The sequence below is a fragment of the Oncorhynchus nerka genome, linkage group LG3 (assembly GCF_034236695.1).
Source record: "Oncorhynchus nerka isolate Pitt River linkage group LG3, Oner_Uvic_2.0, whole genome shotgun sequence".
Lineage (NCBI taxonomy): Eukaryota > Metazoa > Chordata > Actinopteri > Salmoniformes > Salmonidae > Oncorhynchus > Oncorhynchus nerka.
The window spans coordinates 20489615-20502677 of NC_088398.1; the positions used below are offsets into that span (position 1 = coordinate 20489615).

At 43.6% G+C, this 13063-nt stretch overlaps 1 protein-coding gene across 11 annotated transcripts in view; it reads left to right on the forward strand.

Moving 5' to 3' along the window:
- Window positions 1-13063, forward strand: part of LOC115104036 (myocyte-specific enhancer factor 2D homolog) — a 78848-nt gene that overhangs the window by 38701 nt on the left and 27084 nt on the right. For all 11 annotated transcript variants that reach the window (XM_029625190.2, XM_065009606.1, XM_029625207.2 and 8 more), the window contains exons 2-3: window positions 188-560; window positions 2486-2689. In XM_029625190.2, coding sequence (XP_029481050.1) covers window positions 507-560; window positions 2486-2689 — 258 coding nt within the window. In that variant the 5' untranslated portion in view covers window positions 188-506. The remainder of the gene's footprint in view (window positions 1-187; window positions 561-2485; window positions 2690-13063) is intronic.

A 13063-nucleotide genomic window follows, 5' to 3' on the forward strand; every position in this document is an offset into this window, starting at 1 on the left:
AGCGTGCTTCTAATTTGTCCGAAAGGAACCCTGACTTAAATGCATCGCTTTGGTTTCTCTGTCGAGTACTGTGGAGGTTAAAATGCTAAGACAATTGTTGATTCTGAAGGATGTTGGCAGGAATGGTACATGAACGATACCTCTACCTGTCCCGAATGTCATACTGATCCGATGCTCTGTTTTCCAGGAGTAACACACCTGCATTAAAGAGGGGAAGAGGATCCTAATTTAGAGGACCAGTGGATGACCTGCCTGCTGTACAGACCATGATCTGAAGGCCCCGCCACGTGGTCCCATTCTTCTTCCTTATTTCCTGCAGGGGTAAGAGCTCCTAGACCAGCTGCCATAGACAGGTGGAGCGGAGGGAGATAGAGAGAGTGTGTACGAGAAAGAGTGCGACAGCCAAGCGCCTAGTCGGCAACAGTGCCCACCAACCACCTCCACAGGACAGCCGTGCCCTCCGACCCCGCCACGCCCCCTGCCCCTCCCACCGCCAGACCGGAACCATGGGAAGGAAAAAGATCCAAATACAGAGGATCACAGACGAACGGAACAGACAGGTGTGTGTGTGTGTGTGTGTGTGCATAATGTTTATCTGTATGTTAGAACTCTATCATGCCTATGACTACACCAGTATTTTTCCAAGACGATGACAGGCTAAATGATCCTTTTAAAAATGATTAACTGGTTAATGGGCTTTGGTTCATTTGAGCTTATTGAGTAATGGATGTGATGCGTCTGCCATCCCCAAAATGTTCCTGGCTGAGTAGAACCTGAGTGTTTTAGACACTAGGTGGATCGAGGTCCTGAAGTCATCTTAAGCTTTTTGTATTTCTTTATAGGTGCCCATTTTCATAGAGCAGCACACAGAGACTCAAAATGCTTCAGGCATTCAAGCATTATGTTGATTCATAAAAAGTTGATAGAAATATTGGTGAACCATCATCCTACTAGATGTCGATCACAAAATACTGTCATTAGCACTAATGGATTGACTCAAGGTTATAGACTCTGATGGAAATTCAACAGCATGTGAAATACATGTTGTGAAAAGAGAGCGTGAGAACCACAAATACTTTACATAGTAATGGATTATTAACTGAACGCCGAATGCTACAGAGACCATGAACACTCCTGAAACATTGCAGGTGCAGAAAGTAGAGCAGCTGGGGAGGTTGTGGTTGTCACTGTGGCTTCCTCCTCTCCTCGCCACACAACCGCACTCGTCAGGACACGGCCATGAAACAACTCATCCCTCTCATGGCGGATGTCTTGTTCTGTCGTTCGTTGCCATTGGTTACTTGCAATTCTATTCGTAATGTCAGTTATGTTCAGCTTGTTTATCTTGGCATTCATGTCGAAGGAAGGATCAAGACTAATTATTGTTGAAGACTCTGTGTACCTCACGCCTCCGACAAATCAGAGCATTTCTATTTGTGATAAACCGTCTTATAATTGGTTATGAGAGTCATCGTAATAGTATTGTTTATCAGCTCTGTGAGCCTGGCTTGCCATTGTCCTCGCTGAACTTTCTTCCCCTTGTTTCTATGTTCTGCTCTGTGTGTGTGTGTGTGTGTGTGTGTGTGTGTGTGTGTGTGTGTGTGTGTGTGTGTGTGTGTGGAGTTGATTGTGGGAGTGTGTGTGATGGGGTTTGAGGGAGGGGGTGGTAGGCGGTTGCCCATGGATACGACCCCAATATAATTTGATTTGTGGCAGCGGGAAGCAATGAGTGAGCAAGAACGACACAGAGAGGAAAAGGGAGAGAAAAGGAAATGAGGGCGAGGAAATGAGAGAGACGGAGACAGTGAGAGAGGGAGACGGAGACCGTGGGGAGGACAAGGAGAGCACAAGCTGGCTCCTGCCCCATAGAGAGGCATCAGTGTAACATGGGGGTGCTCAAGCAATTATAGAGGGAGAGGGGAGATGGAGAGAGCGAGACAGAGAGAGCGAGCAATTGAAGGTCTCACATGGCAGCTGTAGAATCTGCCTGTGTGGTTCCTTTCCGTGCGTCTGCTTCCTCGCGCTACTCTCTGATCCTGTCTACAGCAAAACAAACAAACTCAAATTCCCCCATTGCATAAATGCCTCAAAACCAAGGGAGTGGTATTAAACACAACCACAACACACTGCAGGACCTCATCCCGGTTGTCACCTTTAATTAGCTGTCTGTAATGTGTTGTTTGTTCACACATTGGCTGTTCTCTAAGAGACTATTATTTACTGTTATTGATATAGTCCCTCCCACTTTTATTACATTTAACCAATTATTACTACAAATTCCTTCACTTTTACAGTATCGCTAATGTTATTGTTCTTCCTTTTTCCTTCTATGCCAAATATCCCCTTCCCCTTCCCAATATCACCTGCCAATCCCCCTTCTCCCTCCCAATACCCCCCCCACACACACACACACACACACAACATCCCTTCCCTACCACCCTCTAATATACCCCCCAATATACCCACACCATCCCTCCCCTCACAGGTGACGTTCACCAAGAGGAAGTTTGGTCTGATGAAGAAGGCGTACGAGCTGAGTGTGCTGTGCGACTGTGAGATCGCGCTCATCATCTTCAACCACTCCAACAAGCTGTTCCAGTACGCCAGCACCGACATGGACAAGGTCCTGCTCAAATACACCGAGTACAACGAGCCCCACGAGAGCCGTACCAACGTCGACATCATGGAGGTAATGGAGGAGGGAGAGAGGGGGAGGAGGAGTTACTGTGTAGTCCCTGCAGGAGAGAGTGAACAGGGTGGTTGTGTGTTCTGAGGGGGAGGGGAGAGGTGTTACAATATGGTATTTTAGTACAGTGCCATGGTGGAGAGGCAGTAATGAAATGGCTCGCTGTGTTTCATTTTGTTTTTATATCCGTGGTTGTAATATAGTTGTAATTTGGTCATAATATGCTTGTTTAGAAGGTAGTTTACATTTGATAACACTTTATTTTAGGGTTTGCCTATAACCTGTTGATTGTTTTATTTTGCATTATGTATTTTTAACAAATTAAGTAGGCAATATTTCTGTTCATGATTTATATTTGAAAGCAGGCCCACGTGACCTGGTGTTATGTTTTCTTGATATCAAGAGCTGTTTTATTTTTGACTACCACCACTCTGGTCTGGATGAGCGCTTTCAATCCAAAGCCATCAGCTCCATCAGGTCTTTATTTATGTAGCAAGAGAAAGGGATGTTTATTTCTTTCTCTTTTCTTTTTTAGAGTATTCAAGATCGCTTTTATTTTTTGTGTGTGCTTTTCTCTGAATCTTTGGTTGAACCCAGAGTTGTTTGGATGTGTTTGTCATAGCCAGAGTAGACAAATATAAACACAAGCTACAAGCCTTGATTCCTCTTAAAGCAAATGTCTAGTGAGAGGGCAGGTACAGTAACTTCCATGAGATTACCTCAGAGAGACCAAGAAGGAAACAGATTGAGAGGGCAGTTAGCCTAGCATGGCCGCCCCTAGCTAACATAGGCTGGCTCTAGGAGGCCTTAAATGTACACCAGTGGCCAGATTACAGGCTTGTGTGGGGCCTGTTCCAGTATCCATCCAGGCCTGGCTGGCTGCCTGGTGCTTGGGATCATGGCGGGAGGGCAGAGGTAGGGACAGCTGGACCTGCTGTCACCACCCCCTAGCCTTGGCCGGGGCTCCAAGGCCACTCCAACAAAAAGCCTCCGGTCCCCATGAAACCATGCTATCACAAAATGGAGGGTTGCACAAAGGAGGAGGAGCATAGAGAGAGTTTCTGGATAGGGAATGTGAATGAGGTTACATTGAGCGAATTAGCCCTCAAGTGGTATCTTTTTTCCACCAACATGGATGTGCGGTATCATTTATCTGCCTTGACCCTTTTATACACGCAGGTTTTTTCATGGATTCATAAAAATGGGGAGATACATTTTAACTGGCTATTTAAATATTAACTTGCCACTTATAATTAATATACAGTAAAGCCTTTTCGCTCTATAAAGACCATGTCACTGGATCATGAAATTCTTGGTACAGCCGTTGCAGCTGTCCATTACCACGTGGAATAACTGAGATCGCATTGAGAGTGTCTCTCTCGCTGTTTCTCTCTCCTCTGTCTCCTATGTCTTTCTTTCTGTGGATGGCAGAGGTGAGGGCTTTCAGTGGGAGAGCTACATGGAGCTCCAGTTGCAGATGGCTCTTAAGTGTGTGTGCTGTGGCAGGGATTTGGGCCGCTCCGGGCCACATTAGCTTAAGCTCCACTGGCTGTGTGTGTGTGTGTGTGTGTGTGTCTGTGTCTGCCTGTATTTGTGTGTAAGCCTTCATGTTTGTGTGCATGCGCCCGCTCTGCAGTGGCCCGTGAGAATGCCTCATACAATATTCAGGCCAGATGCCTCGGCGCGGGAGTGTGTCACTGCCTGAATCCATATGAGGGTTCCCCCATGCATCTCCATCTCCTTCAGCAAGCCTCAGGCCCAGAGGAGAACCACTGTTCTACTGCCATTCCTCAGACCGAGAGGCTCCTTCTAGCTTGTTTAGTTTGATCTGTATTGTGTAGCGAGGGAGAGGGGCAGAGTTGAGATGAATCTCTTGGCACTGGTGAGTGGGGAAAGAGGAGGAGAAAGACAGAGGAAAGAGAGGAGAGGGGTTGAGCGGATGGGCACAAAATGTGTCCATTTGCCGCTCTGCCTCCCTCCAAGCAAGTGCTTTGGTGTATGAATTATGGAGTTGGATGCAGTCACGCACACACACTTAGTCATACGTTATGCTTATTATGTACCCTACTCACACACGCGCGCACACACACACACACAGTACATTAATATACACACACATAAATATACAGAACATTAATATACAAACACACAAATATACTGACCCAATGCTCAAAAGCACTTGTACTAACACTGAAATGTGCAGCTACATACAGTACCAGTCAAAAGTTTGGACACCTACTCATTCAAGGGTTTTTCTTTATTTCTACATTGTAGAATCATAGTGAACACATCAACACTAAAATAACACATATGGAATCATGTAGTAACCAAAAGTGTTCAACAAATTAAAATAGATTTGAGATTTTAGATTCTTTAAAGTAGCCACCCTTTGCCTTGATGACCTCTTGGCATTCTCTCAACCAGCTTCATGAGGTAGTCACTTGGAATGCATTTCAATTAACAGGTGTGCCTTGTTAAGTTAATTTTTCGCATTTCTTAACTTGTTACGGCTGCAATCCCACTGTAAGTGTCATCAACAACCGCTGAATAGCAGAGCGCTACATTCAATAAATATTCATATAAATATTTATATTCATGAAATCACAAGTGCAATATAGGAAAACACAGTTTAGCCACCTGTCGTGTCAGATTTTGAAATTATGCTTTACAGCGAAAGCAATCCAAGCTTGTGTAAATTTATCGATCGCACGACAAAACATTAAGTACACTTAGCATCAGGTAGCTTGGTCACGAAAATCAGAAAAGTAATCAAATTAATCGTTTACCTTTTGATCTTCGGATGTTTTCACTCACGAGACTCCCAATTACACAACAAATGTTCCTTTTGTTCCATAAAGGTTATTTTTATATCCAAAATACCTCCGTTTGTTTGCCGTGTTATGTACCACAGGAAAGAGCGGTCACGCCAACGCAGACGAAAATTCCAAATAGTTTCCATAATGTCCACAGAAACATGTCAAATGTTTTTTTTATAATCAATCCTCAGGTTGTTTTTAAAATATATAAATCGATAATATATCAACCGCAAATGTCTTTCACAGTAGGAGAGGGAAAAGCAATACCTATCCAAACTCTGTTGCGTGAGCAAAACTCATGTGACCACTTGACGCGATGTTATCGTTCTGGCTCATTTTTCAAAATAAAAGCCTGAAACTATGTCTGAAGACTGTTGACACCTTGAGGACGCGATAGGAAAAGGAATCTGGTTCATATCCCTTTAAAACCAGCAAAGGGAGGCTATGGAACATGGAGTTTTCAAAATAGAAGCCACTTCCTGTTTTGATTTTCCTCAGGGTTTCGCCTGCAATATCAGTTCTGTTATACTCACAGACAATATTTTGACAGTTTTGACAGCACTATGATGAAACTGGCTCTCATGAGGACCGCCACAGGAAAGGAAGACCCTGAGTTACCTCTGCTGCAGAAGATAAGTTCATTAGATTTACCAGTTTCAGAAATCTGCAGCCCAAATAAATGCTTCAGAGTTCAAGTAACTGTTCAGAGGAGACTGTGAATCAGGCCTTCATGGTCGAATTGCTGCATAGAAACGACTTCTAAAGGACAGCAATAATAAGAAGAGACTTGCTTGGGCCAAGAAACACGAGCAATAGACATTAGACCGGTGAAAATCTGTCCTTTGGTCTGATGAGTCCAAATTTGAGATTTCTGGTTCTAACCGCCGTGTCTTCGTGAGATGCAGTCGGTGAACGGATGATCTCTGCATGTGTGGCTCCCACCTTGAAGCATGGAGGTGTGGGGGTGCTTTGCTGGTGACACTGTCTAGGATTTATTTAGAATTCAAGACACACTTAACCATCATGGCTACCACAACATTCTGCAGCGATACACCATCCCATCTGGTTTGCGCTTAGTGGGGCTATCATTTGTTTTTCAACAGGACAATGACCTAACACACCTCCAGGCTGTGTAAGGGCTATTTTTATTTATTTTATTTCACTTTTATTTAACCAGGTAGGCTAGTTGAGAACAAGTTCTCATTTGCAACTGCGACCTGGCCAAGATAAAGCATAGCAATTCGACACATACAACACAAATCTAACAAAAAAGTCTATATACGGTTGAGTGCAAATGAGGTAAGATAAGGAAGTAAATAGGCCATGGTGGTGAAGTAATTACGATATAGCAATTAAACACTGGAATGGTAGATGTGCAGAAGATTAATGTGCAAGTAGAGATACTGGGGTGCAAAAGAGCAAGATAAATAAATAAATACAGTATGGTGATGAGGTAGATAGCCCATCTGTAAACAGCCCATCTATGTACAGGTGCAGTGATCTGTGAGCTGCTCTGACAAGAAGGAGAGTGATAAGAGCGTCTGCTAAATTACTTAAATGTAAATGTAAATGTGAGAGTGATTGAGTGCTGCATCAGATGACCTGGCCTCCACAATCACCCTACCCAAACCCAATTGAGATGGTTTGGGTTGATGTGGACTGCAGAGTGAAGGAAAAGCAGCCAACAATGTGGGAACTCCTTCAAGACTGTTGGAAAAGCATTCCAGGTGAAGCTGGTTGAGAGAATGCTAAGCGTGTGCAAGGCTGTCATCAAGGCAAAGGCTGGCTACTTTGAAGAATCGAAAATAAATTTTGATTTGTTTAACATTTTGTTTACTACCTTATTCCATATGTGTTATTTCAGTTTTGATGTCTTCACTATTATTCTACAATGTAGAAAATTGTAAAAATAAAGAAAAACTCTGGAATGAGTTGTGTCCAAACATTTGACTGGTACTCTATGTACACACACAATTTTCTTCACACAGTTGGGCATTCCTTCACTCTAGTACACAGCTGGGAGGTGATGCATATGTACATACACAGCTTCTCTCTGTGCTGCACGTGCAGTGTGTGTGTGTGGGCAGCCTGCCTCTCCTGCCAGAACGTGTTAATCCGCTTCACTGCAGATCCCAATCAGGGGCGAGGGAAGGAAAAGTGATGGAGAATGAGCTCTGAATGAGGAGGGAGATGAATCAAATCAAATCCAGGGAGAGGAGAGAGGAAGAAGAGGAGGGGATGCCCTTTTTCTTAAGCAGCTCAAAGAGGAAGATCTTACCATAGCATGGCTTAAAGACTTTGTCACTGCCCTGATTCAAGGTCAACGGTGAGAGGAGCTCCTCATGACACGCACCACAAAACAGCACTTGACAAGATTCCCCATAAGTATTTGATTCTAATTAGAACATATAATTGCCCATCACTTTTCAATATGGAGGCCCAACACCAAAAAGAGTTCTGGGTAGAGGCCAGGGCCCTTCGGAACTGTCCTATCATGACGCTGATGGTTCCTCATGAGGCAGGCCTCCCTCAGAATAATCCTGTTTTGCCACATCAGCCAAATTCCTGGGACGTGCCCTAAGACCTGTCATATTCAAATATCCTAATCGGGACAGGACAGGGTCAATGGGGGCTTCTCCTTATCAATTCACCTCCAAAGGTCATGGAGGTGACTTGATCGCCATGGAGACGGTAATAGGTTTTATTATGATGCATCAGGGTGTGATGGTAAATGGCATCTAATCAGATTCAGTTTTTTGTTAAACAGGCACTTAGTCTGCATCATGTTTGTTGTTGTTACTGCCAGGAACATTAATGGGGCATGATTGATTATTTAAGAGCAAATGAAAGCCGCATTTATTTATTCATCACGGCAAGCTAAATAAATAGTGTGATGTGATGCCTAAGTTAAAATGAATCTACATTTTTTTAAAGAGCAGCATTATTCCCATTTTAGACAGACTGTTAAATGGGGCGGCAGGTAGCCTAGTGGTTAGAGCGTTGGACTAGTAACCGAAAGGTTACAGATCGAATGACCGAGCTGACAAGGTAAAAATCTGTCGTTCGGCCCCTGAACAAGGCAGTTAACCCACTGTTCCTAGGCTGTCATTGAAAATAAGAATTTGTTCTTAACTGACTTGCCTCGTAAAATAAATTAAAAATTACAACAGAATACGATTGCTTGGTCTGTGATACAGATCATATGGATCTCCTCGTAGGGATAAGTACACTGTTATCCGGCAGATTCCAGACCATCCATATCCAATGAGGGCATGGTCCGCTACCTCTGTACTCTGTGAGGAAGCAAGACATCGGCTCCTCCTGAGATGGTGTGATAGAGGGGGTCCATTAACCACATGTATAAGTAATAACACCCACACCGCTGGCCATTGTGGTAATGGCACAATGTACCTGAATGCGGGCAACTGCAAAATGGACGTGACATTACCTTCTGCCTTTGTGGTCCTGGGCCCCGGCCCGTACTGCTCACCACATACTTCCATTCTAAAGAGAGAAGGTAGAATTGGAGAAAAGGAGAGATGGATGGCATTTTGAGAGCAAAAAGTAGGATGAGAAGCTGTGGGAATAGGTCAAGAGAGGAAGAGGTCAAAAGAAGACAGAAGTGAGAGATGGATAGACGGGAGATGGAGGAGAAATGAAGCCCGGATAAGAGGATAAAGGAGAGCAGTGCAGGAGAACATGTAGGAGGATGACGTGAGAGGACTGTATGGATCGATTATTAGATCCTGAGAGAAAAAGATGGAGAAAGAGATGAATATAAATGGATAGAGTGAAAGAGAAGAGGGTGAAAGGTGAAGGAAAGCGAGAGATACAGCTGGAGAGAGAAAGACCAGGACCGAGCGACCGCGAGAGAATGAAAGAGAGAGCAGGAGATAGGACGAGAGTGCCAGAGGGGGAGGGGCAGGGAAGCTCACAGCCCAGCCAGTCAGACTGTGTGCTGCTCTGCAGGGGAATCTTACCCTGGCAACACAATAGAGGGCAGCACTTGAAAGAGTGTGCCAGCGGGGGAGAGGTGCGGAGGGACCGGTGAACAGATGGAGCTGACTGAAACAAGCTGATCAGCTGACCGACTTCTGTGTGTGTGTGTGTGTGTGTGTACCATTATATAGGACTGCCATGTCCTATTGTCAGGGCAGGTTTGTATGTAGCGATTTTGTTTTTGTTGACAGTCGGCTGCATATGTCCATGACTCTACCACGTCCCCGCACAGACTTTTGTCAGATGTTGTCATTGTCAGTTTTTAGTTTTTTAGGTCAGCACAGACACACGGATCATGTTTTCTATGAACAGTGCAGAATAAACAGCATGGAGGCTAAACAGTGTCAGGAAGTTCTAGTGTCTAATTTGATCAGTGTACTGATTTGAATTTATATACCTGAACAGAGAAACCGGGTACAGATGAAAGAATCATCTCTGTGGGTGGAATGTATTTCACACTGTGTGTAATAATATGAATATAATATATATATTATGGATATCACAGTATACATTATGGATGATAATATTTAGAGTGAATTTGATCTGTATTGGGGGGTTTAGCTCAGTAAACCTGGATTTAACTTCACAGTTGGTTAGCTAATGACTGCATTGGTCTTTTTACGTCTTTTATTCTCTCTACCTCTCAGCTTGGCATTGAATTTCATGTTATTGAGTCATCCTCACTACACAGAGAACAGTGATAGTCCCTAGTGGGTGTCCTAGAGAACATCCACTTATCTACTAATCAAATCTCCATCAGGCAGTACTCACTGTATGGTGGATAATACAGTCCTCTCTCTGCCACGCAATACTGTAGATACCCATTTATTTATGTTGCTTTACTTAAATACATATTCCCCTTTTCCATATACAATAGAACTGAATAGTACATCTGTCACGTGGAAGAATTTGCGACACTAGGTGGGAATCCATTTTGCTAGTGTCAGGATCTGGTTTGCTGTTTGGTCCAGATCCCACTGGAAAAGCTACTTACAGTTAAGCTTGTTTCCAGAATCATGTCAAAATAAGACCCTTTCCACTGTGCATTCCGAGCTGAAATGGCCTGACTGCCCAACTCTCTGGCTGGCTAACACCGCGGTGTGCTTCTGTTTCACCCCCTACCCTTTACCTTTGCTCAATGGCTTTTGTTGGCGTGCCGCTTCACACCAATTTAGAGGTGCTCGAATATCCGAGCCGACAGAGGAAAAAAAATATGTTGATGTGCCCTTAAGCAAGGCACTTAACCTTAATTTGCTCCACGAGCGCCATACTACTACTATATACAGTACCAGTCAAAAGTTTGGATTCCTACTCATTCCAGGGTTTCTCTCTATTTTTACTATTTTGTACATTGTAGAATAATAGTGAAGACAAACTATGAAATAACATACAAAATTAAGTGTTAAACAAATCAAAAATAGATTTAAGATTCTTCAAAGTAGCCACCCTTTGCCTTGACAGCTTTGCACACTCTTGGCATTCTCTCAACCAGCTTCAAGAGGTAGTCACCTGGAATGCTTTTCCAACAGTCTTGAAGGAGTTCCCACACATGCTGAGCATTTGTTGGCTGCTTTTCCTTCACTCTGCGGTCCAACTCATCCCAAACCATCTCAATTGGGTTGAGGTCGAGTGATTGGAGGCCTGGTCATCTGATGCAGCTTCATTAAATAGTATCCACAAAACACCAGTCTCAACGTCAACAGTGATGAGGCGACTCCGGGATGCTGGCCTTCTAGTCATAGTTGCAAAGAGAGAGCCATATCTCAGACTGGCCAATAAAAATAAAATATTAAGATGGGCAAAAGAACAGTTACTGGACAGAGGAACTCTGTCTAGAAGGCCAGAATCCAGGAGTAGCCTCTTCACTGTTGACGTTGAGACTTGTGTTTTGCGGGAAATATTTAATGAAGCTGCCAGTTGGGGACTTGTGAGGCGTCGGTTTCTCAAACTAGACACTAATGCACTGGTCCTCCTGCTCAGTTGTGCCCTGGGGCCTCCCACTCATCTTTCTATTCTGGTTAGAGCCAGTTTGCGCTGTTCTGTGAAGTGAGTAGTACACAGCGTTGTACGAGATCTTCAGTTTCTTGGCAATTTCTCACACGGAATAGCCTTAATTTCTCAGAACAAGAATAGAGTGACGAGTTTCAGAAGGAAGGTTTTTGTTTCTGGCCCTTTTGAGCCTGTAATCGAATGCACAAATGCTGATGCTCCAGATACTCAACTAGTCTAAAGAAGGCCAGTTGTATTGCTTCTTTAAAATCAGAACAACAGTTTTCAGCTGTGCTAACATAATTGCAAAAGGGTTTTCTAATGATCAATTAGCCTTTTAAAATGATAAACTTGGATTAGCTAACAAAACGTGCCATTGGAACACAAGAGTGATGGTTGCTGAAAATGGGCCTTGGTATGCCTACGTACAGTTGAAGTTTACATGAACTTAGGTTGGAGTCATTAAAACTCGTTTTTTAACCACTCCACATATTTCTTGTTAACCAACTATAGTTTGGCAAGTTGGTTAGGACATCTAGTTTGTGCATGACAAGAAATTTTTCCAACAATTGTTTACAGACGGATTATTTCACTGTGTCACAATTCCAGTGGGTCAGAAGTTTGCATACAGTAAATTGACTGACTTTAAACAGCTTGGAAAATTCCAGAAAATTATGTCATGGCTTTAGAAGCTTCTGATAGGCTAATTGACATAATTTGAGTCAATTGGAGGTGTATCTGTGGATGTATTTCAAGGCCTACCTTCAAACTCACTGCCTCTTTGCTTGACATCATTGGAAAATCAAAATAAACCAGCCAAGACCTCATAAAAAAATTGTCTGGTTCCTCCTTGGGAGCAATTTCCAAATGCCTGAAGGTACCATGTTCATCCGTACAAACAATAGTACGCAAGTATAAACACCATGGGACCACGCAGCCGCCATGCCGCTCAGGAAGGAGACGCGTTCTGTCTCCTAGAGATGAACGTAAAAAAAGTGCAAATCAATCCCAGAACAACTGCAAAGGACCTTCTGAAGATGCTGGAGGAAACGGGTACAAAAGTATCTATATCCACAGTAAAACAAGTCCTATATTGGCATAACCTGAAAGGCCGCTCAGCAAGGAAAAAGCCACTGCTCCAAAACCACCATAAAGAAACCAGATTACGGTTTGCAACTGTACATGGGGACAAAGATCGTACCTTTTGGGGAAATGTCCTCTGGTCTGATTAAACAAAAATAGAACTGTTTGGCCATAATGACCATTGTTATGTTTGGAGGAAAAAAGGGGGAGGCTTGCAAGCCAAAGAACATCATCCCAACCGTGAAGCACGGGGGTGGCAGCATCATGTTGTGGGGGTGCTTTGCTGCAGGAGGGAGTGGTGCACTTCACAAAAAGGGTGGCATTATGAGGAAGGAAAATTTTGATATTTTGACAAAAGACGTCAGTCAGGAAGTTAAAGCTTGGTCGCAAATGGGTCTTCCAAATGGACAATGACCCCAAGCATACATCCAAAGTTGTGGCAAAATGGCTTAAGGACAAAGTCATGGTATTGGAGAACACCAGCGATTAA